The 25950-nt window shown below is 31.6% G+C and overlaps 1 protein-coding gene across 10 annotated transcripts in view; it reads right to left on the bottom strand.

Moving 5' to 3' along the window:
• The window catches only part of LOC115878260 (cAMP-specific 3',5'-cyclic phosphodiesterase), a 743109-nt gene that overhangs the window by 380502 nt on the left and 336657 nt on the right, over positions 1 to 25950 (bottom strand). Inside the window, exon 1 of one of the 10 annotated variants that reach the window (XM_030894693.1) lies at positions 3671 to 4079. The exons of 8 other annotated variants lie outside the window; for them this stretch is intronic. In XM_030894693.1, the coding sequence (XP_030750553.1) occupies positions 3671 to 3750 (80 nt within the window). In that variant the 5' untranslated portion in view covers positions 3751 to 4079. Of the gene's footprint in view, positions 1 to 3670; positions 4080 to 25950 lie in introns of those variants that run through there. One more of the 10 variants, XM_030894694.1, reaches the window with a different exon arrangement.

Here is a 25950-nt window from a genome sequence, read left to right as displayed (position 1 = left end):
TTCAGGTTTAAGAAATTACAATTTTTTTAATTCACTATTTGCTGATATGTATGTAGTAATAAATATTCACCATTGGAACTTGTGGAATGAAAATAAAAATCTACGGAAAATGTACCGTACGATAGACAAATAGGCGTAAAGTCGATTTGGATCAAATTACGGTCGATGACATTCGCTATATAATTTTACATATAAAAATCCCAAGTAGCAAAAAGAAATTCTAAAAGGATTGAATTATTTTATAACAGTCGAATAGCGTTGTCTTAAGGACTGCTTCATTTTATTAAGCGTTTGGTTTCGATCATTCTGTTTTTTAATAAAAGTTGTCATATTAAACTATTTTGTAGTGGTTTTTACAACGTATCCTATAACGCATTAAACGATAATTTCTTTTAGTATGATATAACACTTAATAAGACAATGCTATATGATACAAACATATTATTTTATTAGACTCTTATACCCACCATGTAAGAGTTCTATAATATTCATATAACTAGTAGTCACAAGATCATATAATAATTACTTAAACGTGTCTTATTAAAGTTGTATTACGTTGTATGATAGAATGTTTTATTGCGTTAAACTACGGTGCTGTATACAACACCGTTATATAGCTATATACAAACAACACAGTTATATAGCTATATATGATAAAATTGTGATTAACAAAATAAATTCGCTATAATATCTGCATTATAAAACTGGTAATGTATAATATAACCTCATTTTAAATTAAATGATATACCTAGTTATTTATTTTGTTATTGTTGTTGTTGCAAAAGTAATATCTAGGTACGAGTATAATCAATCACAGCTATTATGAATTCTGGACAAAGTTGGAAAAAAGTTAACAAACGCAGTGGTAGTTATAAAGAGCATGTAAGAAAAAGCTCCTCGAAATTACGGCAAATAATCCCGAGAATTCCCTGGGTTCTCAAAAGCCAAAATCTCTCGGGTTGTCTGGCTTGTTCAAAGCATGGTTGCCAATTTGATGTAAAAGTTTTACTGTAGTAATGTTTGTATTGTTTTGTTGTTGTTTTTCCAAGTCCTTAGGTTACCGCTCACTCGTCGGGCACGCATGAAATGCATTGCGTGCATGAATCCATGAAAATCTGATCACGTTTGTTAGTTTAAATACTAATCAAATGAGATTTGGCAACATCTATTTGTCACAAATCTCAATATGTCCAAAATAGTTCTATAGTGCCTGGAAATTCTGCGTAATGATAGATATTTATCTTATACCGTTTTATTTTACCACAAAGACTTATTTAAGGGATTCATTTATAATAAAATGGTTGCATTATAATTCGCCATGTTTAAGGCAGAATTTTTGTATGGCCTATGGCCGCCATTATATGAAGCAAAATTAAAAACATCAAAATAAATTGTAAAATGTTTTTTTTGAGAACTATTTTGTGATAAGATTCCCACATACAGTAATAAACTGTTTAATTAAATTAAAAACAAGAATTTTTGAAAATTTTATTTTATTTTATTGTTTAAATTTATACGTAAACCTAAATCGAAATTAAAGCGCTTTAATTTTTTGCCAAATACATACCTAATCTACCAGTAAAATTTTCGGCGCAACAAAAATTTTCCCTACTTTTCAAACCCTATTAATGATTTTTTATATTACATATTTGTTGTACCTTTTGGCTCTACCCGCCATTTTCACCGTCGAGTAAAGTCTCCTTTTTAACAATCCACATCCTCTAGATTCATTTTACGACACGCTTAAAATATAATTTGCTCCTAATATTCATCGGTAAAAAATAAAATACTCTTTTACCTCGCTAAATGATCAAATGTTTTTATTGTTCTGTTTCTTAGATGTGACCACGTAATACACAATAAAACTAGTTTTATAATAGATATATAACGCTATGTAAAATAGTTGCATAAGAGTTGTATACCCTTTTTATAGAACTTCTATACTACTAAACGGTTGTATAAAAATGGGCCTTTTTTGGTTGTAAAGCTATCATATTACGGTCTTATAGCACGTTATATGAATTGAGGTATCCTATAAAAATGATCACATAGCTGTTTATACATCCTTTATAAAATAAAATTTGCTACTTGGGATGACAGCGGTCTTCATATTCAAGTCAACTTTGATGCTATTTTTATTTAATCGAGCAAAATATCAACTGTGTTATATTTTTGGAAAGGTAATTTTAAATTCTTTTCAATAAATTAAAAATATACAGGGTGTCCCATATAAAAAATCAAATTTTCTGTTGATAATTCTTAAATTATTAATTTTAAAAAAATTATACTGAAAATTATAATGATCTACAGTTTGTTTAATTATATTTTGAAAAAATCTTAGCCTTCTTGATGTAATCTTCCTGGAAAACAGCTGTTTATTATGCTACTGAAGCAGAAAACTAAAAAAAATAGTAATTGAGATGCTGGTATTCGTTGTATGCTCTACTCAGTGGCATTTTAGAAAGAAATGTTGTCTGCTTCAGTGGTGAAATATCCAGCTTATTTTTCAGTTTCACTATTCCGTCACAGAGGTAAATAAAGTTCTATATTTCTTATCAGGTAAAATAATTGCACAATATTATTCTCTTTAATTCAATCCTTTTTAATAACATATTTTCAAAATAAAATTACAAAATTGATAATTAATTGACTCACTCTTAATTACAGAACTTTCTGTATACTTGGTCAGTTTGTACACTTTTTCAGTCGGAATACCTATACTCTTTTGTAATTTGCGAGGTAATTTGGTTTTATTCGTTATATTTATTTTATTAGTTAACTTTGTATTTATTTTATTCAAAAGTAACTACCATACGATCGAAAAAAAACGGCGTCAAAGACGGCTGGGAATGATAATCGATGATAATTTTGTCGAGGTTAAACCCTAGACGTCATTGGCCCGTGCTCTTCTTGATTTTGTAATGGCGCTTTTTAATGCCTAAGTTCTTAGTTTAATGCCTAATTTTCATCTAAATATTGACATTATTTTAGAAACCAACCCTCAACTGTAATTACTTCAGAAATTATTTCGAAAAAAATCGAAATAAAAATGAAACTTTTACACCCTGTATCTCCGAAACTCAGCATTCTAGGACATACATTTATACGAACTTTTTTACTTATTTTTATCTGCAGAATATATCTGCTTATTTTTATTTCCGGAATACAGTTCGGACCACCCTGTATATTATTAAACTGACATAGAGTGTCAAATTCAACGAGCGTAACCATAGTTTCTCGATATATAGCTACATGCAAGGTAGACTTTTAAATATTTTTATATTATTTGGACCGTTTGAAATTGGTAAAAAACTTATTTGTGGCGTTTGAAAAAAATAGCGTGTTCTATTCGGAGTAAAAATGACTTTTTGTGCCTCGGCTGTATGCCAAACGTACAGCCTCGCTATAACAGTCTCATTTTTACTCTTAACAAAACAATATACTATTTTATGGTGTGGTCTTCGCGCCTTTTTTCTAACTCTGTCTCTGTGTATTTCTGTCAAATGGCAATAATTAGCGAAAAATTCTGCAATAATTTCAAAACTATTTACTTAAATAAAGCTCATTAGGTTTAAGTTATAATTATGTTAAAATTATCAGAAAAAAGTTAAGCTAGTAGTAAATTTTCAGCTACAGTAGTATCTAATAATGGTAGTAGATATGTGATTACTTCTCAAACCTGTGATCAAGAACGTAATCCGAATTCCTTCTCGGTTTGTGTCTCTTGTATTTCCTCACGTAAATAGGCATTCCGGCAATATAACACAACAACAATTAATTTGAACTAATCGCGATAAATAACACTTTATCCATCACGTCACTCGTTAAACACGAACTAATAATTCATCCATCAATTAATATTCACCACTTTAGTCACCGATTTCCATCATTTTAAATATTCATGCTCCAAATCGGAATTGTAGATAGACTGAAAACACGATACGATAACGTAAATAAGACGCTTTCTTCAAAATGCACACCGTCGAAACTGTTATAAAAGTTTTTGTATTGAATTCAATTCGATTGAATCGGTTTTGATCGGGACCCACGTTGCTTTCACAGGCCGGATTCGTCGAAAACTATTTTTAACGAGCGGGATGATGTTAGAAGACAACTGAAACACTTGTTTAGATAAGATAGGTGTAGAGATAATAATGTTCTTAGCGCGCCGCGGCGCGGGGATAATGTAATTTTTTTGCGCTACACCGGACATACAGAGTTGCCATAGTTTGGCTACTATATTCGGAAGGCATTTCATAAATTTAAGTAATAATTAATAAAGTGTAAAGTAAATATACTTTTACACTGTGGTTTACATAAACGATTAGAAATAGCATGCTAGTTTTAAATTATATTTACGTTTAGAATTCAGAAAATTTCTTAATAGATAAATACAAATTCTACTACTAATAATACTAATATAATTTTTACTTGTTCTCTAGTTGTTTCTTGTTCTCTATGTTTTATAATATCGTATGATCGAAAAAAAAACGGCGTCAAATTTGGCTGGGGAATGGGAATCTATACTAATATAATATAAAATCCTTAAGTGACTGACATACTGATTAATCACGATCCTGCTTAAACCACTCAACGTAAGAAGCTCAATTTTGGCATACAGGTTGATTCTAGGGTGTAGAGGTTCGATAAGAAGGGATTTTTCGAAATTCCAGTTCCAAGGGTGTGAAACCACCCCTCAAATATTACAATATTTTTTATTTAAAAAACGGTCAAGTTTCCGAAAAAAACGCTTAAACACGTATATTTTATTTTGTTGTTTTACATATTTTAAGATTTTTTTTATAAATTTATACAGGGTGTTTCATAAAATATGACCATTGAGTAATCACGATTCTGCTTAAACTGCTTGACGTTTAAAGCTGATTTTTGGCAAACGTGAGAAAATTTTATCCAGTTTGTATGTTAATGGAAATTCTTGCTTTGATTTATCATCACCATAACAAATGATTAATTCGACGCGAACGAAGTCGCTGGTATACGCTAGTCGATGATAAATTTGGTGAGGTCAATGTATAGACGTCATTTACTAAAAATTTTTGACGTGAAAAATGACGTCTAGGGCTTCATCTTCCCAAAATTATCATCGATTGTCATTCCCTAGCCCTCTATGATACCATTTTTTTCGATTCTATGGTATTTTTAATAAATGACATTCAAAATTTGCTTTAAACTGGTCTGATATAGTTGTTAATCCAAAAATGTTATAATTTTAATCCAATACAATGCAATTTAAAATGTAGAAGTAAAGTATAATAAGATCGAAAAAAAACGGCGTCAGCGATAGCTATGAAATGAAGATCGCTGTCATTTTATATGTAAAATCCAATGGGGAATGTCACCGATCGTCGTTTTCAACGCAACTGGACGCCGTTTTCTTTTTGATCATACGGTATTATTGTATATTTCAATGATAGATCATCGAAGTCAAGCGACGTTAGTCGATGCGAGTGGGTGGAGGGGTGACCGTATGGAATCTTCGTGGTGTTTCATGGCAAGTTCAAAATCATTTGCTCTTTCAAAATCCTACTCTTTAAGCTTATTTACACTGGTTGGAGGCCGGATGAGATCGGATATCTCGTAACTGTCGATATAGACAGTCGCCAAGCTGGTAGACCATTAATAACGATATAGTCGGGGACCGCGGTTTGGATTCCGCGTAAACAAAGTAGGACCCGTTCAGATTAGTCCTAGCCTCGGTCCTAGCAGAAAAAAGTAGTCGTTAACATTTACTTTACAAGTATTTGAAATAAATTTAGTAATACAATTACTCAATAGCTTATTATAGATATTCTTTATTTCAAAAGCTTTCAAATTTAGCCACGAAATCACCTAGAAATTTCACATCAAATATTTTAAACATAAAATAATACAATAATGAAAAGAGATATATAATTTACCCAGGTTTAAGAGATCATGATGATCTTATAAATTATTAATTGTGCCACCTTATACAGGGGGCTCTTAAATAAGTGCAAATATTTTCAGGTCTGGTAGATCTTGACCAAAGAAACATATTTCCTCTTTACAATTTTTCAAATAAAACCGAAATAACCGAGCTATTTTACTTTACAAATTTCCAAAAAAAAAAATTGTGCTAAAATTTTGGGAGCCGCTGGATCTTTTGTGAATTTTCTTTCTTGTAAATTTAATCTACTACTTATGTTGCCGTATTATGAAGAAATTATGTTTTCTAACTAAAAACTAAAAAAAAATTTTCGCGAAATAAAACTCATAATCGTGCTTCTGGGGTCGAAATATCCAAACCACCCCTAAAAATAGTTGCACTTATATAAGAGTCACCCTGTATAATTACAGTATATAGTACAGTTTATAATCATCTGCTGATGATGCTAACATGGTTAGCGAAACGCGCGTCTAGTGTAAAAGTAAAAGTGTTTTGGTGTATTGTGGCGATTTAGTGTTTTTATTTTCCTGTATAATACTGTTGGGTTTGGAATCTTTGTCGTTACAACAACAAAATATAACATTAATTCACTACTAATACACCAAAACAAATAACTCACGTTTCGCTAACCATGTTAGCATCATCAGCGGATGATTAAAACTAAAATATGAAAACCGATGTTAGCGAAACGCGCGTCCAGAGTTGAAAGTCATGTATTTTGATGTATTTGGTGTATTACTGTTTTATTTTGCCCCACTCTGTATATTTTCGAACATAACTACTCTCTTTTCATTATCAAGAAAATAACCCTCCTATGTGCATATATTAAGAATTTAAATCCAATGCCATCTATTTTGAACTATGCGCTCTATAATTTGCATCTAATATGTCAGTAGGTACATAGAGCTATTGTTATGTCTACATATTTTATATATTGCACTGGTTGTTTTCTTTATACGGGACTTATCGACATCCCTAGAATAAAAAATTGCATTGCCATAACTTTTAGGACATCGACAATTTCATAAACCACACTTTATCAATATACTGTTTGCTTAAATATTCTGTTAAAGTCTGTCCAACATGTTAAAGTCTGTCCAACTAGCCAGGGAAGATTTTGACAGACGTTTTTCATGCAAAAAATGAAAAGCTCTATGTTACCTGTGAATTAATATGACAGACTCAACTGTCACTGTCATGGATCCTTTCGTTGGACAGACTATAGTAATTTACAAATACCGCTGAGGACATGTTTAAAGAAAAAAACATCATGTAATTTACATTAATGCACAAAACAGTAGGTACAGTGGTGGCCAAAAGTATGGAAACTTTTTTAATTTGTCATTTATGCTGAGAAATTAAAATATGAAATAAAACGACTTATATAATCGTGACCTACAAATAAGTTCCTACAAAACCTAATACATTTAAATAAAAAATTACAGCTATCAAAAAATATATAAAAAATTATGAATATTTTCTTGGTCAAAAGTATGGAAACTTAAGAAGAATGTTTATTAAAATTCAAAATAATATAAAAATTACTAATATTTAGTGGAATATCCCTTTGAATTAATTACTTCTCTACATCTTCGTGGCATCTTCGAATCGATCAATCTCGTACAATCTTTACTGGAAATGGCCGCCCATTCAGTTTTTAGCACTTACCATAATTCATTTTTATTTGAAATAGAATGGCTTCGAATTTTGCTATCCAAATGGTCCCATAAATTTTCTATGGGGTTAAGATCCGGAGACTGTGAGGGCCAATCCATTAGTGGAACATTATGTTCATTTAACCAATTTTTGAACATACCGAGATTTGTGCTTGGGATCATTGTCTTGCTGGAACAACCATCTGAGTGGCATTTCTTCATCAGCATGAGGCAGCATATTATTCTCCAATAAGTCTTTGTACAAAAAACGGTCCATTATCCCATCAATTTTAACAAGAGGACCAACACCTGAGCGAGAAAAACACCCCCATACCATTATACTCCCATCCCCATGTTTTACTGTGGGCATCTGGTACTTATGGCTGTACCGTGTACCTTTTGGTCTTCGGACATAACGTTTCCCGTCACTACCAAACAGTTGAAACTTGCTTTTGTCGCTAAACAGTACAGTATTCCATTTCTGATAAGACAAGGTGAGATGATCTTGAGCAAATTCAAAGCGGACCATCCTATTTTTCTTTGATATTAGTGGTTTCTTCACCGCAACTCTTCCAAAAAGTCCCATGTCATCCAACCTTCTTCTCACCGTGCGTGCAGACACCGATATTCCCCTTTCACCCATTTCTCGAGAAATGTCTGTGGATGTTTTTCTTTGATCTCCCATTGATATTCTCTTCATTACTTTCATTGTCCTGTTGCACAACTTTCTTGGTCTTCCTGACTGAAAAGCTGTTGAAACGTTCCCTGTTTTATTAAATTTACGAATTATTTTCGAAACGGTGCCTTTTAAAATGTTTAAATTTTTACTTACATGAATTTGTCTATAACCGCTCTTGTATAATTCAACTATTTTATTTTTTAAATCCGTAGAGAAATATTTAGACTTGGGCATGATGTTTATATTTATCTGAAGCAAATCAAAATTACCGTTTATCAGCTTAAACTAAATAATTTTAATGTATTTATTTATGGTTTCCATACTTTTGGCCACAAGAAATCTATTGTTCTCCTACAAAAACTGCTAAACAGATTTTTTCGCTGTATAATTTTTGGAATACTTTTATTTGCTGATAAGCTGTTCATTTATATTCCTGAGAGTTTAAGCATAGCAATATTTTCTGTGATATTTTAAAAAGTAAAAAGTTTCCATACTTTTGGCCACCACTGTATATTTCATTAAAAATTTAAATAATTTTGTGAACGAAACTCAACTTCATATTTACTATTATTCCTGAATGTAACAAAATTCTTTAGGTACACCGAGATTTTCGTATTTTTGGCAACCTTGCTGGCATGGTTGGCCGACCTGGCAAATTGGCTGGTACCTTTGTGTCGCAGGATCATTCTACCGCGTTGCCGATTATATTCGCTATTATTGTCGGTCAGGAGTAATTGGGCAAGAGCGAGCAGTTCCTGGTATCTATCGAATCATCGTTTGTTATAGACGAGAGAACGTGAACAGTAAGATTGGCGTCGATTACTTTTGCAGCATGTGATGATCGTTAATTCATCATAATATTTATATTTATTGTATCGAAGCAGAAATATTTGAAGTATACGATAGTTCACATCTATAGTATATATCCCCGGATTATCTTTACAAGAGGAAACCCATTTTTTTTATTGATATTATGAGAAAAATGCATTCTTCATAAAACTTTTTGTTTGTTCTAAAATGGTTAATCGTAAAATGGTTATTAAATAGTTAATAATTTTGCCGTTTTGAAGAAAATTAAAAAACACAAAAAGTCCTAAAAGTCAAAACGACTCGATTTTTCATTCAACCAGACTAGTCGACTCGACTAAGACCTATCGACAGATTTTGATACATGTAGAATGTAGAATATTTAGGAGGGGAGTTAATCACCGCGACCTTACAGATTGTTCCCCTTTCTTGAGTTATAACGAGTTATAACTTATCATACAGTCTCAGGGCTTTAACAAAAGCCAGTATCTGAGACGGCTTCACAGAGGCTAGCTCTCCATCCTCGACATCAGCCGTACCAAAGTTCATGGCACGAATGGTCGTCGTCTCGGCGCACTCAGTGATAAGGTGTTCTGGTGTTTCCCCATTTTCCCCATAGAATCTGTATTCGCCGTTGTTCCTCAGCTTCAGCCTACTGAGGAGACAGTGTCCTGTTAGAAACCCCGTGACAATCCGAAGATTGTTTTTACTTAAATCAAGGAAAACCTTTGATTTTTCTCGGTCGTAAGTTCTGAGGAACTTTTTCGAGTATCTTAAACTGCTGGAGAACACCCATACCAAGTTACGGATGGAGTCTTCCAGATTTTTCAGTTCCGCTTTCAGTTGGTTCCCGTTTGAACCCGGTTGAACAGAACGGTTCTGGTACAGTTAGTGGAGCGTTCGCTCCTTTTCTAGCTAGATCTTTTGCTTTTTCATTTCCTTCTATCCCTTGGTGAGCAGGCACCCAGAGTAGGAGGACTTTATTTTCTTTGCCTAATTTATTGAGCTTCTCTAGGCATTCTTTGGCCAACTTCGAATTGATGGTTACTGAGTTTATCGCGTTTAGTGCTGCTTGACTCTGCTGAGGTGTTCGTTGAGGAGACAGAGATTTCCTTCTATCCCTTGGTGAGCAGGCACCCAGAGTAGGAGGACTTTATTTTCTTTGCCTAATTTGTTGAGCTTCTCTAGGCATTCTTTGGCCAACTTCGAATTGATGGTTACTGAGTTTATCGCGTTTAGTGCTGCTTGACTCTCGGATAGGATAGCAATTTTCTGTTTTCGATAGTTCCTATCTATATTTCTATCCTAGATCTATCTTCCTATCTATAGTTTCTATCTGCCTGAAGGATACTCGGGTAGGTGTCCATTGGTTAGGAATATTCAGTTTTCGGCCCAAATACTCCTATCCCTGTCCCTGCTTTGGTTTTGGAAGCATCAGTATACCACGTTATGGTATATATTACATGCTGAGTAAGCGTTTCTTCCTTGCTTCCAAGTGGAATTTTCTTTTTGAGGGTGTTCCAAGCCCCTGACATGAAAATTCTCCCAGTACTGTTTCCGTCAATGACCATTCCAATCATTGTCGCATTGGCATAACTACCGACGACAATGTGCAGCGGTGTTCGGTCTAGAATGACCTCCATTGTTGCTGTTGGACATGTTCTCATGGCACCTGTGATGCAGATACATGCCAGTCTCTGTACTTTGCACAGGTTTTGTCTTGCTGTACGTTGCTCTAGTTTTGCACACCAAGCAACTGCTCCATAGGTAATTATGGGTCTTACTATCATGGTATACATACGGCGCAAAATGTTAGGGTAGCCCCACCTATTTCCCGCCAGTGTCTGTTCTTGTGGCTTTGCTGGTAATGTTCTTAATATGCCTGTTCCAGAGAAGTTTAATATCCAGGGTTATTCCCAGATATTTCGCTTCCGGTGATTGCAGTATTTCCTTTCCATCTAGATGGATTCTTTTCAAGCTTTTCAAACTTCGCTTTCTGGTGAATGGCACTACCGCGGTTTTATCTGATTTTGATACATAGAAATAAATGAAGTTATTGGACAGGTCGAAGCAACCCCGCGCACTTTTAATCTCTTCTATACGCTTCGGACCGGTCGACTCGACTCTGTCTGGTCTGGTGATTCATTTATTTATATGTATACCAAAACCTGCCGATAGCTCTTAGTCGAATCGATTCAGGGGGCGTCCTTAAATCGACACGACCTACGATCGAATTGAACAGGGTATATTATAGCCGGTGTCGGTATTTTAATTTATCCTCTGCAAAATATATACCTAATAACCAAGTTTTATTATACTGACGATACTGAAGATATTTTCCGTAATGCAAAATTTTATTATCATACCATACTTATGTGAATTATAAACAGCTCTACAACATAAATATAATTTCAATATAGCGCTTTACAACACCAATTAATTATTTTATGCTAGAATAATATTTATGCGATAAATATCCGACGTAACAGTTTATAATATGTGAATTATTTTACATTACTTTGTCACTTTGAATATTTATTCGACTTTGAAATCTTATAAACAAATTTTGTTTATCGTTCTAAAACACAAATCTAATTAAAATTTGGTATTGTGTAAAAATTATTAATGCAAAGTAGATTATCTCACTGATTGATTGTTTATTAAAGAATAACAGAACATGATATTTAAAAAAATCTTGCTTGAATATATAAAACTGAAGGAACACAAATAATATTATTGCACTTAGCTACATTACAAATGTAGCTACATATGTATCTAATATATAGTCTGTCCAACGACAAGATCCCTGACAGTGATAGATGTGTCTGTCATTTTAATTTCAAAGTAGTTTATGTTATTTTAAAAAGAAATAAGTTGGTAGAATTGGAACGCATAGCAGGAAGTTAATATATTTAAAATTTGACTGACAAGTGATTACTTCAAAATATTGTGAAAAAAACTGTCTAAAACTGAAATAATCTAATCGAGATATTTTATTTAACAAAAAACGGTATGTGTTAATACAAAACAAACAAGAACAAGACACAAAAGAACTATTTCTTACTTTCAAGCTTCATGAAACTTCCCGCATTTATGATTATATTTATCAATATAACTTATGTACATATACATATGTGTAATATTCGACAGGAATAAATAAAACAACATAAATAAAACAAACTATTTTATTAATAATAACACTTACCAAATTTTATACCTTAAAGGTTGATTAATTAACTTTAATCTTAATTTTTTTAAACCAGTACTTTGACATTATTTTTCTGCAGTACTAAAATCGTGTGATGTCGATATTTTACAGCTACTCCAGTTTTTAGTATGTGTTTAGTATAAACCTTCTACCATAAACGAGATGCACTTATTTACGACGAGATGGTATACAAACTTTATCGATGGTAACTTCATTGGTGTATAAGACTTTCTGCTTGGGCAGCGAGTATTAACCATAAACTGTGCTCTGGGTCTACAGTTAATTTTCACTCGATTTTTCCTCCACTTGACTTCAAAAGACACAAAACACACGTAATAATACGAATCAAAATGCATCATCTTCCAAAACGCAGGGTACTTGACAAAAGTTGACACAAAATTATAACCTATAATTTGCCAAGACTTTGACAAGCGTCAAAAATTACAAAAATCTAAAGGCGAATTCATACGCATCGGCGTCCGTTTGTCGTTCATCGTTCCGTCAAACCAATAAAATTGAAATACGATCTGTCATTTTTTAAATAAACCAATAAAACTGGTTAAAAACAATAAGACACGACGCATGCGACGGATTTATATTTAAACCCATCCATAGTTAACTTAAAAATTATTAGAAACTTTTTTTAGTAAAATAAATAGATTGGTATGGGACGTCATCTGCTTCTCTTCTGTCATCGTCTGTCGAAATCTTACCTGAGAAAAAAAACAGAGTATAGTGTGTAAGTGTAATTAAACGTTCTTTGTTTTTGGTCACCTTTTCATTAGTAGTTAACTTAAATTGTTAGGTAATCATTAAAGATAAAACACCTATAAAAATAAAAAAATAGGATTCACAAATTACTCATGCAAGGATTGTGAACAGAAGTATATTGATCAATGATCATTCAAATAGCTCAGTTCAGATATGACAGGGTAGACAAATCCTGACCTATTAAACACATTTTTGATAAAGATCATCATTTTATCGATAATAGTGAACTGAAGTTAATCGTATACATATGTAATAAATTACAGGTAACTATAGTATATTGTTTTATTAGGAGTAAAAATTATACTTTCGTGGCGACATTAAAGGCGAGACACAAAAAGCAATTTTTACGACGAATAGAAAACATGCTATTTTTTTCCTTTGAATAAGAAGACTAAGGAAGGAGCATAATGCTATCCATGTATTCATGCATGGTGGGCGGAAAAGCCACCATAAAAGCTCCCTAGGGTGGGGATCCTTGACAGTTCTGTTTGACGATTCATTTGACACATTTCAATTTGATTTGAAATTTTGTGGATTTGTCAGTCTTTACGGAGCTTATTTTATGTTATTTATTATTTATTCTATTACTGATAGTTGTATAAAGGTAGTAAATCTAGATGGAAATTGTGGCAGAACTTAAATTAACAGTGACACTATCGCGATTTATCGAAAAAGACTCTAAAATAGTGGTTGTCATAGATCATATAGAGTAGATCTCGGCAAAAATTGAGTGAAATAATGGATTTTAACTTTTATTACTTGTAAGTGACTATATAATATAGATACGTAGATAGTATCACCTGACTTCTGTATGAAATTCATGTTTAAATTAACTAAATTATATATTTTATCTGCATTTTAGAATTTTTATTATACTTGTCAAAGATTAAATATCAAAGAATTTAGATACGTTAATTTGACTTACCTGCTTCAGTAGAGTATCGGATGTTTGTGTTAATAAATACTTATTATAACTTATCTATTTTTATTAGAATTATATATTTTATAACAATTTTAATAACTACCAACATTTATTCACAACGTAAAATAAAACAACAAATTGATCCACGTCTACCCTACATCATAGTTTTAGATTTTTTAAATAAAATTAGAACGACACTCATAAACCGGAATTTAAGTCGGCCATATTTGAGGCCCATCGCGGTGTACCTAAGATTTTTGATACGCTCCTTCCTTAGTCTTCTTATTCAAAGTTTTTTTCAAACGTTCACAAATATTTTTTTCTACAAACGTCAGTAAAAATGTAATTTTTAACGCATGCTGTCAGTGCCGGAGTTTAGCACTGGTGCTAAAAGTAAGTCACGTGATTTACTTTTAACACTGAAGCTTTGAATAAGAAGACTAAGGAAGGAGCATATCAAAAATCTTAGGTACACCGCTATGGGCCTCAAATATGGCCGACTTAAATTCCGGTTTATCAGTGTCGTTCTAATTTTATTTAAAAAATGTAAAACTATGATGTAGGGTAGACGTGAGGTAGACACAATAATTTGTTGTTTTATTTTACGTTGTGAATAAATGTTGGTAGTTATTAAAATTGTTATAAAAATATATAATTCTAATAAAAATAGATAAGTTATAATAAGTATTTATTAACACAAACATCCGATGCTACTGAAGCAGGTAAGTCAAATTAACCTATCTAAATTCCTTTGACATCTAATCTTTGACAAGTAATAAATAAAAGCTAAAATGCAAGAAAAATATATAATTTAGTTAATTTAAGTGAATTTCATAAATGATCGGTTTACTACACGTATGTATATTATATAGTCACTTACTAGCGAAAAGTTGTTCCATTATTTCACTCAATTTTTGCCGAGATCTACCGCACGCTACACAACCAACTATTTTAGAGTCTTTTTCGATAAATCGCGATAGTGTCACTGTTAATTTAAGTTCTGCCACAATTTCCATCTAGATTTACTACCTTTTATACAACTATCAGTAGTAGAATAAATAATAAATTATTTAACTATGTTATTACATAAAATAAGCTCCGTAAAGACTGACAAATCCACAAAATTTCAAATCAAATTCAAATGTGTCAAATGAATCGTCAAACCCGAACTGTCAGGATCCCCACCCTAGAGAGCTTTTATGGTGGCTTTTCCGCCCACCATGCATGAATACATGGATAGCATTATGCTCCTTCCTTAGTCTTCTTATTCAAAGATTAGGAGTAAAAATTATACTTTCGTGGAGAGATGTTTGACGACATTAAAGACGAGGCACAAAAAGCAATTTTTACGACGAATAGAAAACATGCTATTTTTTTCAAACGTTCACAAATAATTTTTTCTACAAACGTCAGTAAAAATGTAATTTTTAACGCATGCTGTCAGTGCCTAAAATATGACATTATGTCAATGATGTTAAAAGTCATTTACTTTTAGCACTGGTGCTAAAAGTAAGTCACGTGATTTACTTTTAACACCGAAGCGATAATATTACCATAGCAACCATAAACTTCATATTTAATTTGATTTCAGAATGACATATTATGAATTATTCATTAACGTAAAAAGTAATAATACCTTGATATATATACGAGCATAAACTTGTTTGTAGAAAAAATAGTGTATGATATGTGTGCTAAAAGTGATTTTATTTTGTTCGAAGGGAAGGGATGGGACCCCAAGCTTCCCTTCACACAAAATAAAATACCACTTTTAGCACTTATATCATAAATAACTATTTTAAACAATTTTAAACGTTCCAAATAACATAAAAGATTTAAAAGTAATACCTTGTAAGTAATTATATCAAAGATTATATATCGAGAAACTATGGTTACGCTCGTTGAATTTGACACTTTATGTTAATTTAATAATATATTTTCGTATTTTTGTGTCTAGGCGTTAAAATTAATACTTTTGTGGCGTTTGAAAAACAAATAAGTTATAGAAGCATTAAATAAATCAATGCAAGGAAAGCGTAAATAGTAATAATAGTCCAATTATATTTCACTTCCACTTGGCTTACTTTTTAAGTTTTAGATTTTGTATCTCACTAACAAGTATAAAGCACAACAAACATAATTCTTTATTAATAACTGAATATTATGGAAATATATATTTTATACCGGATGAAACAGACCACCATTTTCTTTCAATTTTAATGGAATTTTAAAAGTTGGTTCAAAACACTTTAATGAAATTCATCTTTTTGATTAAAAAGTTATTGGAAAATATCAGTAGGTATCAATTTCAGTAAAAGTGAGCCTAAATGAAGAAATGCTTTAAAAGAATATACAAAGCCAGTAAATCTAGATTGAATTAATAATTTGGGGTTTTATGGCGAAATGATGGTGTTTTTCTTGTTACTTATAACACAGATTAGGTATCCTATAAGTATACAAATAAAAATCCTTGTCCCTAATTCGTGGTACGAAAATTGTTTTTTATGACGATGTGCAAACGAGTCAAATTTCCTGTGCGCAAAAATAAACTCGCGTAAAATAACAATAAACAGCGTAATAGAGAGATATCGCTAAACCGAATAGCGTGCATGGACGTTATTAAGGCCAGGTGTTATTTCCTTTACGTGAGGTGGTATTAACTCTCTTCATTTATAGTTATCGGATCGGAAATAATTCTGATCGCGTCGCGTCCGCTATTTAAACTTACCCTAACTTTGAATTTAAAACTTTGAAATTGTTTTGTTTACTAGGTATTTTAAAACTAAAGGGCTAAAGTGCTTATTTCCAGTGCTTTATTGTTCAACGTCTGCCTGTGGGTTTAGGGCAACAAGCAACAAATTCTCTTAGAAGGGCTAAGTCGTCATCTGCTGTAAATCTAAGACTCTTTATAGGTTCTTTAGTATTGGAAGAGGTGGAATCCGTATTTTCGGCCATATTTAATTAAAACTAATCCCAGCTACTTAAATATCAAATTACCTAATAACAAAACAATTTAAACATAACCTAAAATAAAAGATCTCGCAGGCTGGCTCCGGTTGTCAAATACCCGCACATGCCCATTTAAGCAATTTTTAAACGTTATAAGAGGTTAATTAGAAAGAACGCTTGGTGTAATTGATCCGCAAATTACGTCAGGCGGTAACGTTATTAGCGGGTGTTGCGTTAAAAATTGACTCGCGCATATCGTAACCATGATAAGGTACGTGTAAATACTGGATGACGCTATTCGGTTTTCCAATATCTCTACTAATAACAGTGCCGGTCAGGCGCTGTGCACAATTTTAGAGGCCATAAGTGGGCGTGCTATGTGCGCAAACTAGTCACCTAACTAGTACCCGATTCCGAAAATTGGAACCACGAAAAACAATAAAGAAAAAACAAAGATTATAATCTGTATAATCTGTGCTTATAATATAAAGAACTTATCATAGAACTTATTGCTATATTAGGTAGTATAACTTCGAATTAGAATCGTTTTTCGTGTTACGATAATATCCCAATAAGGTTTCAACATAGCACCTTTTGCCATAAAACCTCCAATTATACAGGGTGAGTCTTAAATATATGCAAATATTTTAATAGCTGGTAGATCTCGATAAAAGAATCATATTTTCTCTTTACCATTTTTCAAAGAAGTCCAAAATAACCGAGTTATTTTACTTTGAAAATTTCGAAAAAAAATGATTTTTTACTTCAATTTTGAGAACCACTGGATCTTTTTTGGGTTTTCGTTCTTGTAAGTTTAATCTACTACCTATGTTGCCATATTATCAAAAAAATATATTTTTTGACTAAAAAACTAAAAAAAATTCCATTCCAAATTTTCAATTTTTTTTTCGCGAAAGGAACCTCATAGTGTTTCTGGGCTACTCCTGCTACCCCTAAATTATTTGCACTTATTTAAGACTCACCCTGTATATGATGGGATGATTATAAAATAAACATTTTTACTACAAACCAGGAACTAATTACTACAGTATTACAAAGCAAAGCTAGTAGGCGGTCCCAAAATAAGCATTTCATTTACTAAAATCGTTTCACCGCTTATATTAGTATTTTTCAATTTTAAATCTGTTTCACAACCCGAGTAATGACGTAGGGAATTACGGCATAGAAATCTGTGTAGTTAGTTGGGCAAATATTTACCTAAGCCGGTTTATGAAAATGTCAATTGGTGTAATGCGGTGACGAGATAAAAAAGATAAAGATTAAACGTTCAGTAAATAATATCGGTATAATATGTTTAACAACTTGAGGTTCAGCGTTCTACGATATAGTCTGAAATATCGTCCTACTGACTATACCTGGTGTTTTTCAGAAGTGGCTCACCCCCTATAACTTTTTTATTTTTTCAGATAAAAAAAAAACGAAATGTTGGAAGGTACCATTGCGATCAAAAAAAGTAGTACAATAATTAGTTAGTTCCAGATAGAATACCTGGTCTATAAGGATTTTTGAATTATATTGAATTTTTTTTGGATTTAGCCAACAACACTGTTTTTTGTTTATCCCTAATGCATCTGCAATGTCCCTTATGGGAACCCCATCCCTTAATCGCGTAAATATAATCGATTTTTGCTCTGAAGTTAAAGGAATTTTTAAAAACTACGTGACACTGACACAAGAATATAGACGTAGATAAAAGAAAATAATCTACTATTAAGATAGATATGAAACTTAATAGTAAAATTTTGGGTCAAAGCGCCCCTCCGTGTTTTTAGTGGAGACTACGTTTAACCCAGCGCCTTCGCCTTTTCTGCTGTAAATGTTTTTTATGTTTATATTTGAATTAAAAGGATTAAAAATCAGACAACGAATACATACCATATATTTTTCTTTTATCTAAGATACATACCTTATCGTCTTTCGGAAACACATACATTTTTGCAGTTTTATTAGTTTCTTTACAAGATGCAATACAACAAGAAAACACCATTTTTACAGTTAATAAATAATAAAACTATTTCTGACTATGATATTTAAAATTTAGATAGATAGAAAATTAAAAAACAAACGAGTATTTGCAAACGCAGGCCCAAATTCAATAAAAATCAAAATTTTTCCTGCGAAAATCAGGCTTTTTTCACTGAAAAGGTATTTTTTGATTTATCAGCAGTCATTGTCCGAGTTGACAATATACAGGGGTGTTTTCAAATTAGTCTAAAAAAATTATGGTGTGATTCCTCATGTGTTCTTAAAACAATTTTTATATAACCATTGGGTCTAAAGTCCTTCCTTTCTGATCTACAGGGTGTTAAAAATTAAAAAAAAAACGATTATTTGCTTAACATAAATGGTACACCACTGCTTTTTTAAAGAAAATATATTTTTTTCTTGACTGGCCATCCTTTTTCAACAAAATTGATCTTTTGAGGTTTTCTTGTTCATCGAACGGTTGTCGAGAAAAAAAATAAATATACTTATTAAGAGCCCGCCTTAATTCGTTTTCTAACGATTTTTTATTTTTTAGATTAATTAAGAAACACCCTGTATATTCATATCACAGGCAACCAAATAAACTAGTAACCTCTAAAAATTATTTTTCCTACCACTAGCGACATACCGTGTTTTTAGTGTGTACTAAATTATTTTATCAAAATTTCACCATATAAGTTTCCAGGCAATGAATATATACCAGCAGATTAATTCATATTTTGCTGTACTACTTTTTAGGGTTCCGTACCTAAAGGGTAAAAACGGGAACCCTATTACTAAGACTTTGCTGTCCGTCCGTCCGTCCGTCCGTCTGTTACAAAGGTCTATCTTATGAACCGTTATAGCTAGACAGTTGAAATTTTTACAGATAATGTATCTATGTTGCCGCTATAAGAACAAATACTAAAAACAGAATTAAATAAATGTTTATAAATAAAAAAGTACTTTCACTAAACATTATCTTTTAAGTATGAATTTTACATAGAATCTTTCAAGTCCTCGGAGGCCGCGTGGTTAAAGCGTTAGGACTTTACGCTGCCACAAATTACCTATAACAGATGCGAAAGAAAGCGACTGCATCGGAAACCGCTCGGCAAACCCGACACACCTATTGAGTGGTGTAAATACACCAGTCGTTTAGTCCGGAAACCTATGCTGTGTCGTATTCGCTTGCTGGAATGACATAGTGCGTGGTTATATGTTTCTTTTTAAAAACGCGTGTAGGATTTTTGTTGAACTTTTGAACTGTTATTTCTAAGTTTTGGTAATTTGTATATCTTATTTAAAAACCAGGATGCAAATGTGTTTATTTATAAGGAAAAAAAATATATTTATAGTATAAAAAAAATAATTTATTTAACAAAATTTAATTAAAAATGTGACAAAATAGTTACCTTTCTATTGGTTCTATCGGACTTTTTCGACTATATAAATCTTTATTTGTAAACTTTAGTACATCAAATATTTTCAATCTAATAAATCATTTCAATGATGTAAATAAGAGGAAATTTCTCTCACATGGGTGGTCAAATTTTATAGTTTCCATTATATCAAACAGCCTCTGAGAAATGTTTTCAACTCAAAATGCCTTTAATTATGTTTGACTACATCATTAAAAAGGGTCTTCAAATACATCAATGTGATATTTGTCTAAAATTTGCAAAAGAATCCGAATCTCTGGATAACTCGAAATTATTTACCCATTTAAAAGCCTTTGATCATGAAAGTGGAAAAATTTGTTCATTTTATTTATAGGTTGGAAAAATTATTTATATTAAATTTTGATGAGTTTTGCACTGAAGAAAACATTCAGAGGCTGTTTGATATCATGAAAACTATAGAATTTGACCACCCATGTGAGAAATTTCCTCTTATTAACATCATTAAATTATTTATTAGATTGAAAATATTTTATGCATTAAAGTTTACAAAAAAAAAGATTTATATAGTCGAAAAAAGCCCAATAGAACCAATGGAAATGTAACTATTTTGTCACATCTTTAATTAAATTTTGTTAAATAAATTAATTTTTTATACTATAAATATCTTTTTTTCCTAATCTTCTACGAGCTGATATAATATGACCAGCAATCTATTAAATTACTGAGATTATACAGAAAAGTCCACAGACTTCGAGACATAGGAAAATCAAGTCCATTTAGCGTGTGTCCAAATTTTGACAAGTTTTCAAAAATGACAGTTTTGTTTAGACTGACGTTTAATTTCACCTGACTTCTCGGTGAATGATTTCTTTTTATGGGGGTACATAAAATCTAAAATTTACGGCCATGAAGAAATTCAAAACTTGGAGCAGTTAAGGCAGAAAATATTTAATGCCTTTGACACTGTCACTCCCTGATATGTTATCCAATGTGAGGAGGGGGATTTTATGATCGTTTGGGTTATTGTTTAATGCAAGAGGGAGGCTCTTTTGAACAATTTTGTAATTTTTAAATTTCATTATCCCTGTTTTTTTACCGTTTACCCATTACCTACCTTGACGAACATGGGAAAACGAAGGTCCTTTTCAGGACCACAAATATTTTGATTGAGAAAATTGGTAACTTTTTTTTGGATTAAAAAACAAAAGTTGTTAATATAATACCAATTTAAAAGTGTTTTAGTAGTTTTAATACACACTATGATATAAAATTTATTATTATTATAATGTACATTATTAATACTATTGTTCATTCGAAATGGCATTAAGGCCCAATTGCAACAATGATTTAAATTTTTCTTAAAGATAAGTAGAGCTTAGAATGAGCTGTATTTATATTTACTTTAATTTTCACCTTAAATGAGGGAATTTGACTGATACAATTTTTGAATTTGAATTGTTTTTAATGATACTAACAATTTTAGTTCAATTTTTAATAAAATTTATTTAATATTAATAGAAATCCAAGAGATTTGAAACCTCTTTTAGCGATTTATAACATTCTCAAATGAATTACAGGTGCCCTTATTTTCTATGAAAATCACACAGCTTTGTCATAGTCGCTGCAGTTGCTATAGCTATAAAAAACTAATTTTTAAAGGTGTGAAAATTGCGACACACGCTAAATGGACTTGATTTTTCGTATGTCTCGAAGTCTGTGGACCTTTTTGTATGCCTCGATAACATATTGGTGCAGATTATTTTCACCCAAACAAATAATAACCCAAACTATACATTGATGCGGATTGTCTATGAACTCTTTCTGAAGGTCACAGAAACCTGAACGCGTAATTCGGTGTTCTTTCGCATCTGTTATAGGTAATTTGTGACGCTGCTATGACGTTGGAGCCGTAGTAAGGCAGGTTCGAATCCTAGTCAATGCGACTTTTTTTTAATCGTTTTTTTTTAATTTTTACCTATTTTTACATATTTATTTTTACTTGACATATTGATTAATACAATTTTTAGTAATGGGTTTCTTCATTTTTTTTAATTACTTATACGCGCATTCAAAATTGCAGCTAAATCGGAAAAAGTTTATAATAATATTGCGTAATGTTGTATAGATAATGAATGGTAGGGAACCCTTCGTGCGCGAGTCCGACTCGCACTTGACCAATTTTTGTACCTTACTTGACCAATTTTTGTACTCATTAGAACAACATTTTGGAGGAATTAAATGGTTCTCATCACAACAATTTTGTAATGAGAACCATTTAATTCCTCCAAATAATTCTGTACTGTCTCATTTTGTATGATAGATACGAAGTCTGTGTTTAGGAAGCTTTTATTTTCGAACATTGACGTATTTATCTCCTGTACCCTACTGAAAATTAGTTAAGTATATATTTTATATAAAAAAAACAGATGCTTTATAGTCTAATACATATACATTAATTGTATTGGTAGATAATCTCATTAAGCCTATATTTTTGTCACTTTAAATCCCACGAAATATGATAGATTGTAAACGGATCAAGATGAAAGGGAGATACAGGAAAAAACACAATATTTTCGGTTTGTTGGATTAATTAAACAAATCCTTCAAAGTAGATTTTAGTAAAACAAGTAACGATTTTTATGTTATTATTTAAACAAGAATATTTTTTCAAGAAGTTCAATGCACAGTGATTAATAACAACTGATATAAAAGTAATCGTATTGTTTTTTAATTCATTCGGTATGAATTAAGATTGATCACTTGATGAGCATTATCTTACCCTAAAATTATAAGGAATGTTTTAACTTGCTGTTCTCAAAATACATAATACTAATATTTTATTTTTGGTAGTAAAATTTATTTAAAATATTTAGAAATGTGTCGTAAATAACAAATCTTGACCTACAGTGGTGGCCAAAAGTATGGAAACTTTTTTAATTTGTCATTTATGCTGAGATATTAAAATATGAAATAAAACGACTTATATAATCGTGACCTACAAATAATTTCCTACAAAACCTAATACATTTAAATAAAAAATTACAGCTATCAAAAAATATATAAAAAATTATGAATATTTTCTTGGTCAAAAGTATGGAAACTTAAGAAGAATGTTCATTAAAATTCAAGATAATATAAAAATTACTAATATTTAGTGGAATATCCCTTTGAATTAATTGCTTTCTACATCTTCGTGGCATCGAATCGGATCAATCTCGTACAATCTTTACTGGAAATGGCCGCCCATTCAGTTTTAGCACTTCCCATAATTCATTTTTTATTTGAAATAGAATGGCTTCGAATTTTGCTATCCAAATGGTCCCATAAATTTTCTATGGGGTTAAGATCCGGAGACTGTGAGGGCCAATCCATTAGTGGAACATTATGTTCATTTAACCAATTTTGAACAAACCGAGATTTCTGCTTGGGATCATTGTATTGCTGGAACAACCATCTGAGTGGCATTTCTTCATTAGCATGAGTCAGTATATTATTCTCCAATATGTCTTTGTACAAAAAACGGTCCATTATCCCAGCAATTTTAACAAGAGGACCAACACCTGAGCGAGAAAAACACCCCCATACCATTATACTCCCACCCCCATGTTTTACTGTGGGCATCTGGTACTTATGGCTGTACCGTGTACCTTTTGGTCTTCGGACATAACGTCTCCCGTCACTACCAAACAGTTAAAACTTGCTTTCGTCGCTAAACAGTACAGTATTCCATTTCTGACAAGACCAGGTGAGATGATCTTGAGCAAATTTAAAGCGGGCCATCCTATTTTTCTTTGATATTGGTGGTTTCTTCACCGCAACTCTTCCAAAAAGTCCCATGTCATCCAACCTTCTTCTCACAGTGCGTGCAGACACCGATATTCTCCTTTCACCCATTTCTCGAGAAATGTCTGTGGATGTTTTTCTTGGATCTCCCTTTGATATTCTCTTCATTACTTTCATTGTCCTGTTGCACAACTTTCTTGGTCTTCCTGACTTAAAAGCTGTTGAAACGTTCCCTGTTTTATTAAATTTACGAATTATTTTCGAAACGGTGCCTTTTAAAATGTTTAAATTTTTACTTATTTGAATTTGTTTATAACCGCTCTTGTATAATTCAACTATTTTATTTTTTAAATCCGTAGAGAAATATTTAGACTTGGGCATGATGTTTATATTTATCTGAAGCAAATCGTACCGTTTATCAGCTTAAACTAAATAATTTTAATGTATTTATTTATGGTTTCCATACTTTTGGCCACAAGAAATGTATCGTTTTCCTACAAAAACTGCTAAACAGATTTTTTTCGCTGTGTAATTTTTGGAATACTTTTATTTGCTGATAAGCTGTTCATTTATATTCCTGAGAGTTTAAGCATAGCATTATTTTCTGTGATATTTTAAAAAGTAAAAAGTTTCCATAGTTTTGTCCACCACTGTATATATAGAGGGTGAATCTAAAATAAGTGTAAATATTTTTAGGGGTAGCATATTTATACCCTAGAAACACGTCTACTCGCGGAAAAAAAACTGAAAATTTGAAATTAAAAAAAAAATTGAAATTTTACTTTAATTTTAAGTTAAAAAAACATAATGTCTTCATAATATGGCAACATATATGTAGGTAGTAGTTTAAATTTACAAGAAAGAAAACCCAGAAAAGAAACAGTGGTTCTCAAAATTTAACCCAAAAATCATTTTTTTTTTCTTAAATTTTCTATTTTGGAGTTATTTGAAAAACGGCAAAGAGAAAATATATCTCTTTTATCGAGGTCTAACAGTCCTGTAAATATTTGTACTTATTTAAGACCCACCCTGTGTATTTTCTAAACCTATTACCTATTTTTTATATTTTAGTTTAAAAATAAATAAACAAATAAACCAAATAATAAAAACTTTTTCAAATGGAAATCAAATTTCAATCATTGACATTGTGTATTTATGGTTCATATAAAAACAATAATTGTATTATATATTGAGCAATTGTTATATATTGTTGACCAAAAGAGAAATTAAAGTCTATTTTCAATATTTTACAGTTGTTCGCAAGTTATTTTTGGTATATTTTTAACCCTTGCAATCTATTTTCATTTATATTTTATTAAATTGATTGAGACAAACAGACCCATCCGATAGTCTACCGGATCCATTTCCCCGAACACCTGTTATTTTATTTCATTTTTGAATTCTCGGGCATAAAATAAGACATTTATTATAAGCGTTTAATATGTTTAAATGCTTTGGTTTTTGAGATATTTAAAGATATTTAAATATGCATGCTATAATAAAAAAGTTTGTCAACACCTTGTACAGGGTGGGTCAAATTCGACGCTTTTAAATTGAAACACCCTTTTCGATAGGAGATAGACAAAAACTAATATCGGTGTCTGGAGCTCAATTTTTGTCAAAAACATGATGGTGAAAACCGCATATCGATATCTGTTACCGTTTCGGAGTTACGGGATGTTTTTCAAAAATGTGCATTTTTAACAAATCACTGTAACTTTTTTGCTATGGAAAATTTTGTATTTCTATGAAAAAATTTCCAAAGCACCTTTTTACGTAGAATTTAATGGTTTAAGTATATTACAGTTGAGGGTTGGAACCTTTGGTGTTACACAGCAAAATAAAAACACTAAATCACCAC

Source organism: Sitophilus oryzae, unplaced genomic scaffold (genome assembly GCF_002938485.1).
Source record: "Sitophilus oryzae breed Bouriz unplaced genomic scaffold, Soryzae_2.0 scaffold_1507_pilon_pilon, whole genome shotgun sequence".
NCBI lineage: Eukaryota > Metazoa > Arthropoda > Insecta > Coleoptera > Curculionidae > Sitophilus > Sitophilus oryzae.
The sequence above is the reverse complement of the archived record's forward strand: the minus strand, read 5'-3'. Positions and strand labels throughout refer to the sequence as shown.